This window comes from Triticum aestivum, chromosome 2A (assembly GCF_018294505.1).
Source record: "Triticum aestivum cultivar Chinese Spring chromosome 2A, IWGSC CS RefSeq v2.1, whole genome shotgun sequence".
Taxonomy (NCBI): domain Eukaryota; kingdom Viridiplantae; phylum Streptophyta; class Magnoliopsida; order Poales; family Poaceae; genus Triticum; species Triticum aestivum.
The window spans coordinates 34,391,822-34,410,369 of record NC_057797.1 but is presented as its reverse complement, the minus strand read 5'-3'; the positions used below and the strand labels follow the sequence as shown (position 1 = coordinate 34,410,369).

Below are 18,548 nucleotides of genomic sequence, written 5' to 3'. Positions count from 1 at the left end.
GTCAGGAAACCATGACTATCTATTGATCAATGAGCTAGTCAACTAGAGGCTTACTAGGGACATGTTGGTGTCTATGTATTCACACATGTATTACGATTTCCGGATAACACAATTATAGCATGAATAAAAGACAATTATCATGAACAAGGAAATATAATAATAATCCTTTTATTATTGCCTCTAGGGCATATTTCCAACAGTCTCCCACTTGCACTAGAGTCAATAATCTAGTTACATTGTGATGAATCGAACACCCATAGAGTTCTGGTGTTGATCATGTTTTGTCCTAGGGAGAGGTTTAGTCAACGGATCTGCAACATTCAGATCCGTATGTACTTTACAAATATCTACGTCTCCATCTTGAACATTTCACAAATGGAGTTGAAGCGACGCTTGATGTGCCTGGTCTTCTTGTGAAACCTGGGCTCCTTGGCAAGTGCAATAGCTCCAGTGTTGTCACAGAAGAGTTTGATCGGCCCCGACGCATTGGGTATGACTCCTAGGTCGGTGATGAACTCCTTCACCCAAATTGCTTCATGCGCTGCCTCTGAGGCTGCCATGTACTCCGCTTCACATGTAGATCCCGCCACGAGGCTCTGCTTGCAGCTGCACCAGCTTACTGCTCCACCATTCAACATATACACGTATCCGGTTTGTGACTTAGAGTCATCCAGATCTGTGTCGAAGCTAGCGTCGACGTAACCCTTTACGACGAGCTCTTTGTCACCTCCATAAACGAGAAACATGTCCTTAGTCCTTTTTAGGTACTTCAGGATATTCTTGACGCTGTCCAGTGTTCCTTGCCGGGATTACTTTGGTACCTACCTACCAAACTTACGGCAAGGTTTACATCAGGTCTGGTACACAGCATGGCATACATAATAGACCCTATGGCTGAGGCATAGGGGATGACACTCATCTCTTCTATATCTTCTACCGTGGTCGGACATTGAGCTGAGCTCAATTTCACACCTTGCAACACAGGCAAGAACCCCTTCTTAGACTGATCCATATTGAACTTCTTCAATATCTTATCAAGGTATGTGCTTTGTGAAAGACCTATGAGGCGTCTTGATCTATCTCTATAGATCTTGATGCCTAATATATAAGCAGCTTCTCCAAGGTCCTTCATTGAAAAACTCTTATTCAAGTAGGCCTTAATGCTGTCCAAAAGTTCTATATCATTTCCCATCAAAAGTATTTCATCTACATATAATATGAGAAATGCTACAGAGCTCCTACTCACTTTCTTGTAAACGCAGGCTTCTCCATAAGTCTGTATAAACCCAAACGCTTTGATCATCTCATCAAAGCGAATGTTCCAACTCCGAGATGCTTGCACCAGCCCATAAATCGAGCGTTGGAGCTTGCACACCTTGTCAACATTCTTAGGATCGACAAAACCTTCCAGCTGCATCATATACAATTCTTCCTTAAGGAAACCATTAAGGAATGCCGTTTTGACGTCCATTTGCCATATCTCATAATCATAGAATGCGGCAATTGCTAACATGATTCGGACGGACTTCAGCTTCGCTACGGGTGAGAAAGTCTCATCGTAGTCAACCCCTTGAACTTGTCGATAACCCTTAGCGACAAGCCGAGCTTTATAGATGGTCACATTACCATTTGCGTCTGTCTTATTCTTAAAGATCCATTTATTTTCTATGGCTCGCCGCTCAACGGGCAAGTCAGTCAAAGTCCATACTTCGTTTTCATACATGGATCCTATCTCGGATTTCATGGCTTCCAGCCATTTGTTGGAATCCGGGCCTGCCATCGCTTCTTCATAGTTCGAAGGTTCACTGTTGTCTAACAACATGATTTCCAAGACAGGGTTGCCGTACCACTCTGGTGTGGAACGTGTCCTTGTGGACCTACGAAGTTCAGTAGCAACTTGATCTGAAGTTTCATGATCATCATCATTAACTTTCTCTCTAGTCGGTGCAGGCACCTCAGGAACATTTTCTTGAGTTGCGCCACTTTCCGGTTCAAGTTGTAATACTTCATCAAGTTCTACTTTCCTCCCACTTACTTCTTTCGAGAGAAACTCTTTCTCTAGAAAGGATCCATTCTTGGCAACAAAGATCTTGCCTTCAGATCTGAGGTAGAAGGTATACCCAATAGTTTCTTTAGGGTATCCTATGAAGATGCATTTTTTCGACTTGGGTTCGAGCTTTTTAGGTTGAAGTTTCTTGACATAAGCATCGCATCCCCAAACTTTTAGAAACGACAGCTTAGGTTTCTTCCCAAACCATAATTCATACGGTGTCGTCTCAACGGATTTCGACGGAGCCCTATTTAAAGTGAATGCGACAGTCTCTAAAGCATAGACCCAAAATGATAGCGGTATATCGGTAAGAGACATCATAGATCGCATCATATCTAATAGAGTGCGATTACGATGTTCGGACACACCATTACGCTGAGGTGTTCCAGGCGGCGTGAGTTGTGAAACTATTCCACATTTTTTTAAGTGTGTGCCAAATTCGTGACTCAAGTATTCTCCCCCATGATCTGATCGCAAGAACTTGATTTTCCTGTCACGTTGATTCTCAACCTCACTCTGAAATTCCTTGAACTTTTCAAAGGTCTCAGACTTGTGTTTCATTAAATAGACATACCCATATCTACTCAAGTCATCAGTGAGGGTGAGAACATAACGATAGCCACCGCGAGCCTCAACACTCATTGAACCGCACACATCAGTATGTATGATTTCCAATAAGTTGGTTGCTCGCTCCATTATTCCTGAGAACGGAGTCTTGGTCATTTTACCCATGAGGCATGGTTCGCATGTGTCAAATGATTCGTAATCAAGAGACTCTAAAAGTCCATCTGCATGGAGCTTCTTCATGCGTTTGACACCTATGTGACCAAGGCGGCAGTGCCACAAGTATGTGGGACTATCATTATCAACCTTACATCTTTTGGTATTCACACTATGAATATGTGTAGCATTACGCTCGAGATTCATTAAGAATAAACCATTCACCATCGGAGCATGACCATAAAACATATCTCTCATATAAATAGAACATCCATTATTCTCGGATTTAAATGAGTAGCCATCTCGAATTAAATGAGATCCTGATACAATGTTCATGCTCAAAGCTGGCACTAAATAACAATTATTGAGGTTTAAAACTAATCCCGTAGGTAAATGTAGAGGTAGCGTGCCGACGGCGATCACATCGACCTTGGAACCATTCCCGACGCGCATCATCACCTCGTCCTTCGCCAGTCTCCGCTTATTCCGCAGCTCCTGCTTTGAGTTACAAATGTGAGCAACTGCACCGGTATCAAATACCCAGGAGCTACTACGAGTACTGGTAAGGTACACATCAATTACATGTATATCACATATACCTTTCGTGATGCCGGCCTTCTTGTCCGCTAAGTATTTGGGGCAGTTCCGCTTCCAGTGACCACTTCCCTTGCAATAAAAGCACTCAGTCTTGGGCTTGGGTCCATTCTTTGGCTTCTTCCCGGCAGCTTGCTTACCGGGCGCGGCAACTCCCTTGCCGTCCTTCTTGAAGTTCTTCTTACCCTTGCCTTTTCTTGAACTTAGTGGTTTTATTCACCATCAACACTTGATGTTCCTTTTTGACTTTTACCTCTGCTGATTTCAGCATTGCAAATACTTCAGGAATGGTCTTTTCCATCCCCTGCATATTGAAGTTCATCACAAAGCTCTTGTAGCTCGGTGGAAGCGACTGAAGGATTCTGTCAATGACCGCGTCATCCGGGAGATTAACTCCCAGCTGAGTCAAGCGGTTATGTAACCCAGACATAGTGAGTATGTGCTCACTGACAGAACTGTTTTCCTCCATCTTACAGCTGAAGAACTTGTCGGAGACTTCATATCTCTCGACCCGGGCATGAGCTTGAAAAAACATTTTCAGCTCTTCGAACATCTCATATGCTCCGTGTCTCTCAAAACGCTTTTGGAGCCCCGGCTCTAAGCTGTAAAGCATGCCGCACTGAACGAGGGAGTAATCATCGGCACGTGTCTGCCAAGCGTTCATAATGTCTTGTTCTGCAGGGAGAGCAGGTGCTTCACCTAGCGGTGCTTGTAGGACATAATCTTTCTTGGCAGCTATGAGGATGATCCTCAGGTTTCGGACCCAGTCCGTATAGTTGCTGCCTTCGTCTTTCAGCTTGGTTTTCTCTAGGAACGCGTTGAAGTTGAGGACAACGTTGGCCATTTGATCTACAATACATGTTGTAAAGATTTTAGACTAAGTTCATAATAATTAAGCTCATCTAATCAAATTATTCAATGAACTCCCACTCAGATAGACATCCCTCCAGTCATCTAAGTATAACATGATCCGAGTTAACTAGGCCGTGTTCGATCATCACGTGAGACGGACTGATCAACATCGGTGAACATCTTCATGTTGATCGTATCTTCTATACGACTCATGCTCGACCTTTCGGTCTTCTGTGTTCCGAGGCCATGTCTGTACATGCTAGGCTCGTCAAGTCAACCTAAGTGTTTGCATGTGTAAATCTGTCTTACACCCGTTGTATGTGAACGTTGGAATCTATCACACCCGATCATCACGTGGTGCTTCGAAACAACGAACTGTCGCAACGGTGCACAGTTAGGGGGAACACTTTCTTGAAATTATTATGAGGGATCATCTTATTTACTACCGTCGTTCTAAGTAAATAAGATGCAAAACATGATAAACATCACATGCAATCAAATAATAGTGACATGATATGGCCAATATCATATAGCTTCCTTTGATCTCCATCTTGGGGCTCCATGATCATCTTGTCACCGGTATGACACCATGATCTCCATCATCGTGTCTCCATGAAGTTGCTCGCCAACTATTACTTCTACTACTATGGCTAACACGTTTAGCAATAAAGTAAAGTAATTTACATGGCGTTTCTCAATGACACGCAGGTCATACAAAAAATAAAGACAACTCCTATGGCTCCTGCCGGTTGTCATACTCATCGACATGCAAGTCGTGATTCCTATTACAAGAACATGATCTCATACATCACATATATATCATTCATCACAACTTTGGCCATATCACATCAGAAAACACTTGCTGCAAAAACAAATTAGACGTCCTCTAATTGTTGTTGCAAGTTTTTTACGTGGCTGCAATAGGGTTCTAGCAAGAACGTTTTCTTACCTACGCCAAAACCACAATGTGAATTGCCAATTTCTATTTACCCTTCATAAGGACCCTGTTCATCGAATCCGATCCGACTAAAGTGGGAGAGACAGACACCCGCCAGCCACCTTATGCAACTAGTGCATGTCAGTCGGTGGAACCGGTCTCACGTAAGCATACGTGTAAGGTTGGTCCGGGCCGCTTCATCCCACGATGCCGCCGAATCAAGATAAGACTAGTAACGGCAAGCAAATTGGCAATATCGATGCCCACAACTAGTTTGTGTTCTACTCGTGCATAGTAACTACGCATAGACCTAGCTCTGATACCACTGTTGGGGAACGTTGCAGAAAACAAAAAAAATTCTCTACGTTTCACCAAGATCTATCTATGGAGTTATCTAGCAACGAGAGGGGAGTGCATCTACATACCCTTGTAGATCGCGCGCGGAAGCGTTCAAGGGAACGGGGATGAGGGAGTCGTACTCGACGTGATCCAAATCACCAGAGATCCTAACGCCGAACGGACGGCACCTCCGCGTTCAACACACGTACGGTCAGCGTGACGTCTCCTCCTTCTTAATCCAGCAAGGGGGAAGGAGAGGTTGATGAAGATCCAGCAGCACGACGGCGTGGTGGTGGATGCAGCAGTCACCGCAGTAGGGCTTCGCCGTTCTTCTGTGAGAGGGAGAGGTGTAGCAGGGGAGAGGGGGGCGCCAAGACTTCAGGTGCGGCTGCCCTCCTTCCCCCCCTTATATAGGCCCCCTAGGGGGTGCGCCGGCCCTAGGAGATGGGATCTCCTAGGGGGGGGCGGTGGCCAAGGGGGTGGAGTAGCCCCCAAGGCAAGTGGAGGCGCCCCCTCCCCTAGGGTTCCCAACCCTAGGCGCATGGGGGCCCAAGGGGGGGGGCGCACCAGCCCACTATGGGCTAGTTCCCCTCCCCACTTCAGCCCATGGGGCCCTCCGGGATGGGTGGCCCCACCCGGTGGACCCCCGGGACCCATCCGGTGGTCCCGGCACAATACCGGTGACCCCAAAACTTTCCCGATGGCCGAAACTACACTTCCTATATATAATTCTTCACCTCCGGACAATTCCGGAACTCCTCGTGATGTCCAGGATCTCATCCGGGACTCCGAACAACTTTCGGATTACTGCATACTCATATCCATACAACCCTAGCGTCACCGAACCTTAAGTGTGTAGACCCTACGGGTTCGGGGGACATGTAGACATGACCGAGACGACTCTCCGGTCAATAACCAATAGCGGGATCTGGATACCCATGTTGGCTCCCACATGCTCCTCGATGATCTCATCGGATGAACCACGACGTCGAGGATTCAAGCAATCCCGTATTCAATTCCCTTTGTCAATCGGTACGTTACTTGCCCGAGATTCGATCGTCGGTATCTTAATACCTCGTTCAATATCGTTACCGGCAAGTCACTTTACTCGTACCGTAATGCATGATCCCGTGACCAGACACTTGGTCACTTTGAGCTCATTATGATGATGCATTACCGAGTGGGCCCAGAGATACCTCTCCGTCATATGGAGTGACAAATCCCAGTCTTGATCCGTGTCAACCCAACAGATACTTTCGAAGATACCCGTAGTATACCTTTATAGTCACCCAGTTACGTTGTGACGTTTGGTACACCGAAAGCACTCCTACGGTATCCGGGAGTTACACGATCTCATGGTCTAAGGAAAAGATACTTGACATTGGAAAAACTCTAGCAAACGAACTATACGATCTTGTGCTATGTTTGGGATTGGGTCTTGTCCATCACATCATTCTCCTAATGATGTGATCTCGTTATCAATGACATCCAATGTCCATAGTCAGGAAACCACGACTATCTGTTGATCAACGAGCTAGTCAACTAGAGGCTTACTAGGGACATGTTGGTGTCTATGTATTCACACATATATTACGATTTCCGGATAACACAATTATAGAATGAATAAAAGACAATTATCATGAACAAGGAAATATAATAATAATCCTTTTATTATTGCCTCTAGGGCATATTTCCAACACTCTTCACGCCGCCGCCTTTTGGCTTGGGCCCAACAGCCTTCTTATGAGGTGGCGCATCCACTACGATCGCATCGGCTGCTCGTGTGGCCGCAAAACCGCTACGGCGAGTAGGGGCGGTCATGGTGAGAACGACCGAAGGGGGAGCTGCGGCGGAGGAGCTGGCCTTGGCGAGGAGCATGAGAGCGGCGGTGGGATCGACGCCCGCGTCGGAGGAGCCAACGATGGAGGCCCGGCGCCCAGAGGGAGCCTATCGCGCGTGGGAAATGCCCGGGCGCGGTTGGGGCTGCATGGGCGTCGTGTTTGGTTTTGCGGCGGTAGCCGAAGTGCCCTATATTTGCAGCACTTGTGCTGTCTTTTGGGCGCCCAAAAAAATCTGGAGCAAAATTTACATAAGCAGCATTTTTTTTTGTTCTAAAATACCAGAAGAACAGTTATGCCCTCCTATTACGGTGCAGCTATTGGATATGCTTTAGTCTAGCCCGACTAATTTTGCACACGAACGAATCGATCAGCCATGTCGTTGGAGCACCTAGCATTTGAATTTGGCAGCCGTTGGAGGTGGGGCCCCCATGTCTGGTCTCCCGGCCCCACGTGCGTCTCCCTCCCCCGTCCCCCAATTCGAAATCGAGATCGCGGGAAGGACAACCGAAGCCAAACAAAAAAAGCGGCCCCCTCCATGCTCCCCAGGCCATCGCTCCATTCAAAATCGGACCACCGCTGCTCTTCCTCCCCCCACACTCACCCACCCACTCACTGCCCTCGAGCTCAGCTCAGCCCGAGAGCCAGCAGGCACCGCCGCCGCCCACACACCAGCGCAGCGGCTAGGAGGAGGAGGGGGAGGCCGCGATGGGCGAGGTGGTGCTCATCTCCCGCTCCGGCGACGGCTGCGGGGCCGTGGGGGAGCGGAAGGCGGACCACCAGGAGCGGCAGGGCCAGCAGGGGCAGGTGCTGGAGCTGCTGCTCGCCGCGCTGCGCAAGTCGGTGGCGCTGCCGTGCCAGATGGCGGACGCGGACGACCCGGCGGGCGGCGCGGCCGGTGCGGGCTGGGGGATGGACATCGGCTGGCCCACCGACGTCCGCCACGTCGCGCACGTCACCTTCGACCGCCTCCAGGGCTTCCTCGGCCTCCCCGTCGAGTTCGAGCTCCAGATCCCCTGCCCAGCGCCCAGCGCCAGGTAGCTTCCTCCTCTTCTTCTCCTCAAACCAATCTCCCGCGAGGATGAGGATTCGGTTCGAATTTCAAATGTGTTTTCTTTCCGGCCTGCAGCGCGAGCGTCTTCGCGGTGTCGCCGGAGTCGATGCAGTGCGGGTACGACGACAGGGGCAACTCCGTCCCCAAGATCCTCCTCCTCATGCAGGAGCGGCTCTACTCTCAGGATGGCCTCAAGGTAGCACAACTGCACAAGCACATTACTCTGCTCCTCTTTGCTCCTCAAATAGCTGAGTGTGTTCGTTGCTAAAGTCCAATTTGTTAACTGACTAATCTGTGTGGATGGAATCGATGATATGCATGCAGGCAGAAGGGATCTTCCGCATCACTCCGGAGAACAGCCAGGAGGAGCATGTCAGGGAGCAGCTGAACAGGGGTGTCGTTCCTGACGACATCGACGTCCACTGCCTCGCTAGCTTGATTAAGGTACTAGGAGCTTCTGGAGCTCACTGTTTTTAGTCTCTCTGGGATTCATTTGTGCAAACGCGTCCGATAAATAGGTTTGTGAGATTACAAGTGCAGAGAAATGTCTAGTAAAATGTGGTAGATTACAAGTTTTACCTTAGTGAACATTTTCCATGGGTAGAGCCATTGGTCCGTATTTTATGCCCAAGAGTGTACTGTTGTTCTCCTAATTAACTACCTTTCTGACGGACACTGATACTGATGAGATAAGAGTGTAAATTTTTTTCTTAGTGAACATCTTCCATGGGCAGAGATATTGGTATCTATCTTTTTGCCCAAGAGTGTACTGGTGTACTTCTAATTAACTAGCTTTCTTCTGACAGAAAAAATGCTACTATGATACTGATGAAATAATTAATGTCGATTTCCTGACACCTTTAGCTTATTTATTTTTTTCTTCAATTTTTATGTGTTTTGGATTTTCACACATTTGGTACTCCTGCATGGTGAAAGCATAGGGGTTAATTATGTTGTTCAATTCGATGCAGGCCTGGTTCAGGGAACTACCCGAAGGTGTGCTTGATAGCCTCTCACCAGAGCAAGTCCTGAACTGCAACACCGAGGAACAATGTGTGGAGCTGGTGAGGCATATTCCTGTAACATATGCTGCACTTCTCAGCTGGGTTGTAGAGCTCATGGCTGATGTTGTCGAAGAAGAGGGGTCAAACAAGATGAATGCACGAAATATCGCAATGGTTTTCGCACCCAATATGACACAGGTACTGATTTGCTTGCCACATTTCCCTTACTTGAAACATTTCTTTTTGACACAGTTGCTAACATTGGCGAATGATTCTCTTGCAATCAGATGTCAGATCCTCTTACTGCTCTGATGCATGCTGTTCAAGTCATGAACTTGCTCAAGACATTGGTTCTCAAAACACTCAGAGAACGCGAGGAGGATGAAGGATCATATTCGACATTTTCGTCATCGCCAACTTTATCCGATGGACTTGATGAGGTGGATCGTGAGCACAATCAAGGTGATGGCAATGACAGTGGGACTGAGAAATATGGTGATGACAGTAGTGAAAGCTCAAAGAGTTTTGACAAGGCCAACAACCTGATAATGGACAGCGAACAGCTAATTGGTTCGTCCAGGAGGCACACCTCATTTGAGTTTCGTTTGCCTTGCACCATCGACAACGACGAGGATAAATATCCATCGCTTAGCGAGATCGAAGAAGGTTTCTTGAGGAGGCTAGAATGGCAGGATGTGAGCAAAGGAGGCGATGAAGACGAGGGAAGCATCTTCTCTACCTCCACCAAAGAGGCAGAGCAGCTGAGCTCCTCTGAAAGCATAAGTGAGTCTTGCAAGGTAAGTGATCAAACAAGTAGCACTGAAGATGCAGTTGGTACTGATAGCATTGAGCGGACAATGCAAATGGAGACCAGGACCAAAACTACACGCGAGAAGGCCACAAATGCCAAAGAAGTGAGCTGATCATATGCTCATTGTAAGGATGCAGATTTATCTTTGGTTGTCAATCTGTCATCCATGTAATGTAACGCTTAGCTGTAACTTCCACGCCTGCGTGTCATTCAGTCAACACAGGGTTGAGGAACTTTGTCGCAGTAATATTCTGTTGCTGAAGCTATGTAATTGACTCGTGTGGTTTAATTATGCCGAAATGCCTAGTTTCTGCTTTTGAGTAAGTTGGAGCTGTAGAGGCACAATAACTTGCTTCTAAACTATCCATAACCTTTTGTGAGTTTTTTTTTCCCTCGACTCTTGCTTCTGATGCAGCCTACTCAAATCAAGTCCAACATATGCAAACTCTTGCACCTAAGAGATACATTGAGTTCTAGAGGGAGAGGAAGATTACCTGTGCTGCGCGAAACCCCTGCTGTGCAAGCGGTTGTTATGGCACGCTACGGGCAGTGCACACAGCACTCCAAACTTGTACAAAACTATAGAGAAAATAGAGTGCTTCAGTGGATGAACCATTTGATTTGAAGGGCTCAGAATTGTTATACAAACCCATGCAAGCTTCCTACTCGGTCTACAGAAGGTGCTTATATATATTTCTGTTCAATTTCAGAAAGTAAAACGACAAAAAGCAGAGAGTGCCCTCTAAAACACGGGTAATTATGCAGCATAAAAGGTCTCCCTTACACGAGTAACTAACAATATACCGAAACAATAGTGTTGTCAGCTGGCAGTTCATGGTTCTATTGCAAAAGCCTGGATTCAAACTCTGGGTTCATATTTTTACTTTCCTTTGAGCTTACATTTTTACTTGGTATATAACCAGTTCGCGCTAAGACCATTAGCCAAAGTCTAATCACAGGTAATGAATTGTTTCATAAAGCAGCAGACCACAAATAGAAGGGCTAAGATAAGGTATTTAAGGGTATCAGGAGATCAACAGAATAAATATTTTACTAAACGTCTCTTCATTGTCGTATTCTTCTTGACATAATTTGCAGGACAAAAGTTGGAGTCCGAGTATCGAACGATATGCAGCTTAAAAATACTTGAGATGATCTCTGTCCAAAGCATTGTAACAATCTCAACCTGTTTCACTACATGGAGGTATTTTCAGTACACACTGGACATCACCAAGTATTTAACTAATAAATTCTGCAGAAGAACAAGCATTCATGTGCACAACGAGTCATGCAGGATTTTCCCAATATGATCTACAATGCATAGATATAGTAATGGATAAGCTTGTCGCATACCACAAAAATTTGCACGCACCTTGCGCACACGAGCATCTTGGATGACTAAAAATTTCAGTTTTTTTAAATTTTGTTTACTTTTTTTATTTACTGTTCGTCGGGTGTAGATGGGCCTAGGCACCGTTTTGAATTATTGTGATTGAACTGGTCTTCTCTAACCAAAGGATGGCGAGCATTACAACCTTTTCTCACATAAGTCCTGTAGTTTTTTTTCCTCTTTGCTGCACTTTGACGCATGATGCAGGGTGTGATGGTAACTTTGCAGAGGTTGGAATGAATGATTTTCTGTCTTTGAGAAAAAAAAAAAGCTTTCAACCATCTATGGGTGTCGAACTTTATGGTGTTTTATTTCCACCATGGCAACTCTAGAATTCTAACATCTACATGAGTCTGTCACATGAGCTCGACATCATAGTCTTCTGAAAAATATGGGTTAGAGGCCTAGTTGTGTGTGCTGGAATGTCACTCTTTCATGGACATATGATCAACTGGAAAATGCCAATTTCATACCTGTAGCTCTTTCTCTCAAGTCCAATTGTCACCCCCAACTAAAAACAAGTCTAAATTTCATCCCAAGACAAACTATTTTCTAGATCCGTACTAAGTTTTCATATATGAAATTATCGCGTGGATTCTTTTACAAACAATGAACCAAAAATACGGCCACACTGAACAAATGAATAAAATTTTGTTGTTTCAACAATTATCCATGAAAAATAAAAACGACTAATACAAGAACAAAAATCCTGATGTGCTTCATTTCTTTTTTTTTTTTTTTTGGGAAGATGTGCTTTATTTCTACAAACAAGTATCTAAGGAACAAAAGAGGATGGCTGCTGAGAACATATGGAAGTGTGCGGAACAAATTTTGTTGTCATAAACAAATATACAAACTTATAAAGTAGATAACCTTGGCGGGAAAAGAAAATCTGTGGAACAGCTAATGTTCTTGCAAACATAAATATAAGAAAAGCAAATTCGTTGGAGAAAAAATAATTACTATAATAAAATAATTGAAAATGGAAATATAGAATGCTAGAACACATGTAAAATGTTTCTAGCAAAGCAATTAGAAAAGTGTGTAAATAAAGGATAAGAAAAAAATAGGAACCATGCGAATAATTTCTACTCAACATATTTTTGCAGGGAAAATCATTAGGACAAAGCTAAGTTGTTTTCTCGAATTTTCTGGAAAGTTTTTGGCAATTGGGCCGGCCCACAGTTATTGTGCTCTTCCCAACCCTAAGGTCGCCATTTCTGTTCCTCAAAAAAAAAGGTCGCCGTTTCTCGTCTAGGAAAAAATCGCCATTTCTGAGAGCTCCCATCCGAATCGCCATGTCCTCCCCACCATCGCCGCCGCCGGCGAGACGGCCGGCACCCACTCGAACCACCATATGCGCCCTCGGCGACGACCTACTCCGCGAGATCCTCGCCCGCCTCCCCGACCTCCCGAACCTCGCCCGCGCCGCCTTCACCTGCCACGCCTTCCTCCGCGCCGTCCGCTCGTCCCCCGCCTTCCGCTCTCTCCGCGCGCCGCCCCTCCTCGCGTTCTTCGTCGAGCGCGAGATGGACGCGGTCCCGGTCTACCCATCCCCCTGGCGCCCCTCCGACCCTTCCGCGACGCCGATTTCCTCCAGACCCGCAGCATGCGCTGCCCTCCCGCCGACCACGGACACGCGTCGCTGTGTTCTCATCGCACACCATGGAGTGGTAGATTTTTCCATGGGTGGAAACAAAGGGCCCTGGTGCCCAATGACGCCAGCTCCTTCAAACCTGGCAAGGTGGTTGATGGATTCGTGTACTGGACCTTTGGGAAGGGAGCCTCCGGTATGCTGGTGCTCAATACAGCAACATCTCAGTTCCACCTAATTGATGTGCCGCCACCCTTGAAAGAAGGTTGGATGATCTTTACTACATTCAAGTAAGCACAGGGTTATAAAGCTCCGCACTGCTAATATCTCGTGAATCAAGCAAGGTAAGTTGTCAGAATAAAAAACTATTTGCATGCAACTTCCAGGCTAGAGAAATTATAAGTTGCATGTAAGGTTGAAGAAAAAACTCTTTTCATCCCATGCAATTATCAGGTTAATGGAAGTGTAGTGCCTAAAAGATAGCACATCCACCCCAACCTGTGGAGGTTAATGGAAGTGTAAGCTGCATGTAAGGTTGAATAAAAAATTACTTCATCCCATCTAGGAAAAATGTATGCACAAAGTTTATCTGATTTTACCCCGCCATGTAGTATCTACCTTCTCGTGAATCAAAAACGCACACGCAAATCCCATTATTATTGTGTTTCTCTACTTGCAATGCACATGAGTGCATTCTAACAAAATGTAATAACACTTATGGGTTTCACAGTTCTTAATATATATAATTTGGCATATTGGACAATAACATACCGTAGCAATAACGACGGTCAAGTGCTTACGAAGAAAGGAATAACTAATAATGAAATCATTTGTAAGAGGCAATCCAGAGTGCAACTGCATTTAACTAATGACAATCTTTTATACCTAAAAGAGTCATCCCACTAACTTATTTATTTTAACATACAAGTATGCCACATCACTATATAATTATGGATGAGATAAGACACACCTCAACATACAATCATGCAAGTTTTTTTTATAGAAAAAACGTGTCGCTCCCATATATGCGGGCACAAGCCCATTTTGTACTTCAGGCCCAGATCAACTTCGGAGCCCGTGGCTGGACAATAGCGGCCCACTCAACGCCCCCACCTATATAACCTGCTCCACGCATTTCCGCCGCACCCTCTTCGCCCAAAACCCTACCCCTCGAGCAACCGCGCCGCCGCCGCTCCACCCAGCGTTCGGGTTGCTCGCCGCCGGCGATCTCGTGCCGCGACTCCACCATGAAGGTACGCACTTCTCCCCTCCTTCCGATGCCCGCATATCTGACCCGAGACTGCGCTCTCCTCACCTCCCGATGCGCTCTGATGTGATCTGTTCCTGTGCGACGCCTGATTCGTGTGGTTTTTGCCTTGGTTTCAGTTGAACATCGCGAACCCCACCACGGGGTGCCAGAAGAAGGTCGAGATCGATGACGACCAGAAGCTGTGAGTGTTTCTCATCTCGCCCTTCGCCCTTTAGATCCGCGTCGTGGAATCGCCATGCTTGATTGCTATTGGGAAATCGCGTTTCTGTTTCCACTTTTGTGGAATCGTGAATGCTGTAGTCTTGTGCGTGGAACCATTATTTATGATTGTGTGTTAATAGGACGCTCTTATAAGTGTTATGGTGCGATTAGAATCCTGTTGAAGCTTTTGATGTTGGAGTGGACTGGAATTAAAGTTCTTTGAGGGCTATTGACAGTCTTCTTATAACAGTAATACTGTATCAAGGATGTTTGCTATATTTTCAGTGTGGTTTCAAATTGCATCGAGCACACTATGTTTATTTTCTTACTTTGAGCTGCAGATAAATGTATATTAAGATTGTTTACTCTCAAATTGTATATTTGTATTCGACTTAGCAAGCGTACAGCAATATTAGATGGCTAAGCATATCCAACCCTTCCCACATTCTTAACAACTTGATTAACAGTGAATGGCTTCAAATATCTTTTGATGCTCAGTACTTTAGTTTTGAAAAACATAGGTAAGAATGGACCGTGTGATGCCATGAACAAGGTTGCACTGTTTTTTCAACTGCTTCAAAAATATGACGGATGATGCCATGACATAATGAAATTAGCTGTTTTAACTATTTTATGGGCATTGTGATAAAACAAAGTAGTTTACTTCTGAAATCACCATAAGCAGGCTTTTAGTGGGTGGCTAATGATCAGTATATTAATGTATGTTGATTGACATAATATTCCCGTTGGAGTTTCCATTTTGTTTTGTTTGGCTGTATCTAACATTTTGGTATGAACTACAGGCGCAACCTTTATGACAAGAGAATCTCCCAGGAGGTAGTTGGTGATCTTCTGGGTGAGGTAATCTACCAGTAACTTCTTTCATGATAAATAACCCTTCCGGATGTTTTGATAGTTTGATCAAAGATATCTGTCATTTCCTGTATTTTCAGGAATTCAAGGGTTACATCTTCAAGATCATGGGTGGCTGCGATAAGCAGGGTTTCCCGATGAAGCAAGGAGTGCTAACTTCTGGGCGTGTCCGCCTTCTGCTTCACAGGGGTATAACTTTATTTCCATTGTACTTCTTATTACTTACATTTTCCCTCTTGGATTGAAATCTTACCTGCATCTCTTTTGCGTCAATTCTGCAGGCACACCTTGCTTCCGTGGTTTTGGCAGGCGTAATGGTGAGCGCAGGCGGAAATCCGTCCGTGGTTGCATTGTCAGCCAAGACCTATCTGTTATCAACTTGGTCATTGTCAAGAAGGGTGAGAATGATCTGCCAGGCCTTACTGACACTGAGAAGCCCAGGATGAGGGGACCCAAGAGGGCTTCCAAGATCAAGAAGCTCTTCAACCTTGGCAAGGACGATGATGTCCGCAGCTATGTCAACACGTACCGCAGGACCTTCCTTAACAAGAAGGGTGAGCTTTCAACTGTGTTAGTTTACTGCATTAGCCCTATTCCTGTTCCATCGTGGATCCTGCTGTGTTATTTTGCCATCTTTCACTTGTCTTAAGGAAAGTTACTACTATTTCCTTTAATATCATAGTGCTTGTCTGAGCAGTTTTGTGTCTCTCATTTACCGCTTTCTTACCTGGATCACATTGATTGTTATTTCCAGGCAAGAAGGTGAGCAAGGCTCCCAAGATCCAGCGTCTTGTGACTCCCTTGACCCTCCAGAGGAAGCGCGCCAGAATCGCAGACAAGAAGAAGAGGATTGCCAAGAAGAAGTCCGAGGCTGCGGAGTACCAGAAGCTGCTTGCACAAAGGCTGAAGGAGCAGAGGGACCGCCGGAGTGAGAGCATGGCCAAGAGGAGGTCGAAGCTTTCTGCTGCCACCAAGGCTCCTGCTGCCTCTGCTTAAGATGGTTACAGTCCTTTGCACTTTGTTGGAAAAATCTACCCGCTACTTTCAGTTTTCTTGGGTTGGTAATTGTTGCAATTTTGCGTGAACATGGGTACTTTATCATTGTAAGTTTTGTTACTGGAGTAGCTTTCTTGGGTTTGTACCTGATGCAGTTTACCATGAACATGATGGGTACTCTATTGTCATGAGTTTGCCAGAGTTGTATGTTAGTTTCTACTCAAGTACTCTTATCGGCCATTTAATCTGCTCGTTACTTTTTGCACCTTGTTACTTCCTCCGTTCCTAAATATTTGTCTTTTCAGAGATTCCAAATGGACTACGGCATACGGATGTATGTAGATATATTTTAAAGCGTAGATTCACTCATTTTGCTCCGTATGTAGTCATTTTTGAGATCTCTAGAAAGACAAATATTTAGGAATGAAGGGAGTATTTTCTAATTAAAGTACTTAATGAATATTATCCTTGAGCTTAATTTTGATGGTTGACTTGTTTGGCGCATGATGAAATTAGCTTGTTATAGGCAGGTGAAATGAGCTCTTTGTTTGTTCGGATTTAATTTTTGTTGTCAAAATTTGAAGAATTTGAAGAATTTTGCTAAGCTACTTTGGCTTAGTACTATATTGAACATTTGATTGCACGCAGATATCGTTTATGAGCTCCCGCGACATCTCCTTAAGCTTCAAAACGAAGAACATGGTGCAGGCTGCGGATGAGTATTAGCTGCACGGTGAAGGACCCCCCCAAAAAAAAAAACGCACCGTTCCATAGTCCTTGGTGCACCGCCTATTGCACCGTCTTGCACTGCCCGAAGCCATATCTAGAAGGGCACCTTCGCATACGAACCTGCTTTGTCCCATTAGATCCAGACGATGCCATCTTTGTTCGAGATGGTTGAAGGAGGATATCGCCTGCCTTATTTGTAGGTCCTACTTGAAACCACAATAAATTTTTTGCACCTTAACTACCGGCCGAAGCCTAAGCACCTGGGCCGGCGATGGAGGTGGGGACTTGTGGCTTTGCCGCCGGAGGAAGGGGCCATTGGTTCTCCTCCCAAATCGCCTCTCGTGCGGTTGGGGAAGAGAGCGGAGTGATATGAGCCGATAATTAGGCCCAATTGTGGCATCTAGTTGTGGTAGTTTTTGTAAGGACAGTGCTAACTTCCAGTCGACCGGAAGATAAGTAACAGATGTTGCCGGGTGTTGATTCTTTTTTTAATACAAAAATAAACATATTCGTCTAATTTTTTCCCTAATAGGTGCATGCATGCATATAGGACAAAACTGATGATGTCATCAAAAATTAAATCAAATTTAAAACTTTAAAATTTTTGTAGGTTAAACCGTTGCTCCGGTTTAAAAACTGTTTTCACATGAAAGATTCGTTGCGACGAGATCTTCGACACTAGATCCCATATTGGTATGTTTCGACGACTTTTTTTTTGGGTCAAAAGTTACCAGACCTAGACTAAATAAGTTATCACCTTTGTGGTACGTCATTTACCATCATGTTTATATAGAAATTACCCGGACAAAAAAATGTCTCCTCCAACGTTCTCCCCACATGCAAATGCACTAGAGCACAGGAAAGCAGATGACATTGTAGATTTTCGCTATTTTGAAACTGTAAATTATTTTATAGCTCAAACCGTCGTTGAAAAAATCGTTTTCACATAAAAAATCCGTCACGACGAGAACTTCGAAACAAGATCTCATGTTGGCCTGTTTTGATGACTTTTTGGTTCAAAAGTTACCGTAAAGTTATCAGTTATGTTATATGTAAATTAACATGTTATTTATGCAGAAGTGATCAGAGGTGTGTTTTCAACCACTTCTTTCCCAGGGGTTAAAGTTACCATGGTTTTTGTACCTAATTTATCAGGTGTACGATGCATATATTACCGTGCTATTTGCATAGAAGTAACCAGAGTATGTTTCAACAACTTTTTACTTGCGTCTAAATTTACCGCGGTGTTTGTAGCTAAGTCATCAGGTTTGCGATGTGTGAGTTACATGCTATTCA

At 45.0% G+C, this 18,548-nt stretch overlaps 2 protein-coding genes across 2 annotated transcripts; both read left to right on the top strand.

The window, feature by feature from the left end:
• The first annotated feature begins 7,863 nt into the window (after positions 1-7,863).
• Positions 7,864-10,523, top strand: LOC123187219 (rho GTPase-activating protein 5). The gene is made up of 5 exons (XM_044599018.1): positions 7,864-8,367; positions 8,460-8,580; positions 8,709-8,828; positions 9,356-9,586; positions 9,676-10,523. The coding sequence occupies exons 1-5, from the start codon at positions 8,039-8,041 to the stop codon at positions 10,309-10,311; spliced, it is 1,437 nt and encodes a 478-aa protein (XP_044454953.1). The 5' UTR covers positions 7,864-8,038; the 3' UTR covers positions 10,312-10,523.
• Positions 10,524-14,304: 3,781 nt separating this feature from the next.
• Positions 14,305-16,768, top strand: LOC123187217 (40S ribosomal protein S6). Its single transcript, XM_044599017.1, has 6 exons — positions 14,305-14,436; positions 14,570-14,634; positions 15,458-15,515; positions 15,608-15,716; positions 15,809-16,081; positions 16,282-16,768. The coding sequence occupies exons 1-6, from the start codon at positions 14,431-14,433 to the stop codon at positions 16,521-16,523; spliced, it is 753 nt and encodes a 250-aa protein (XP_044454952.1). The 5' UTR covers positions 14,305-14,430; the 3' UTR covers positions 16,524-16,768.
• Positions 16,769-18,548: the final 1,780 nt, after the last annotated feature.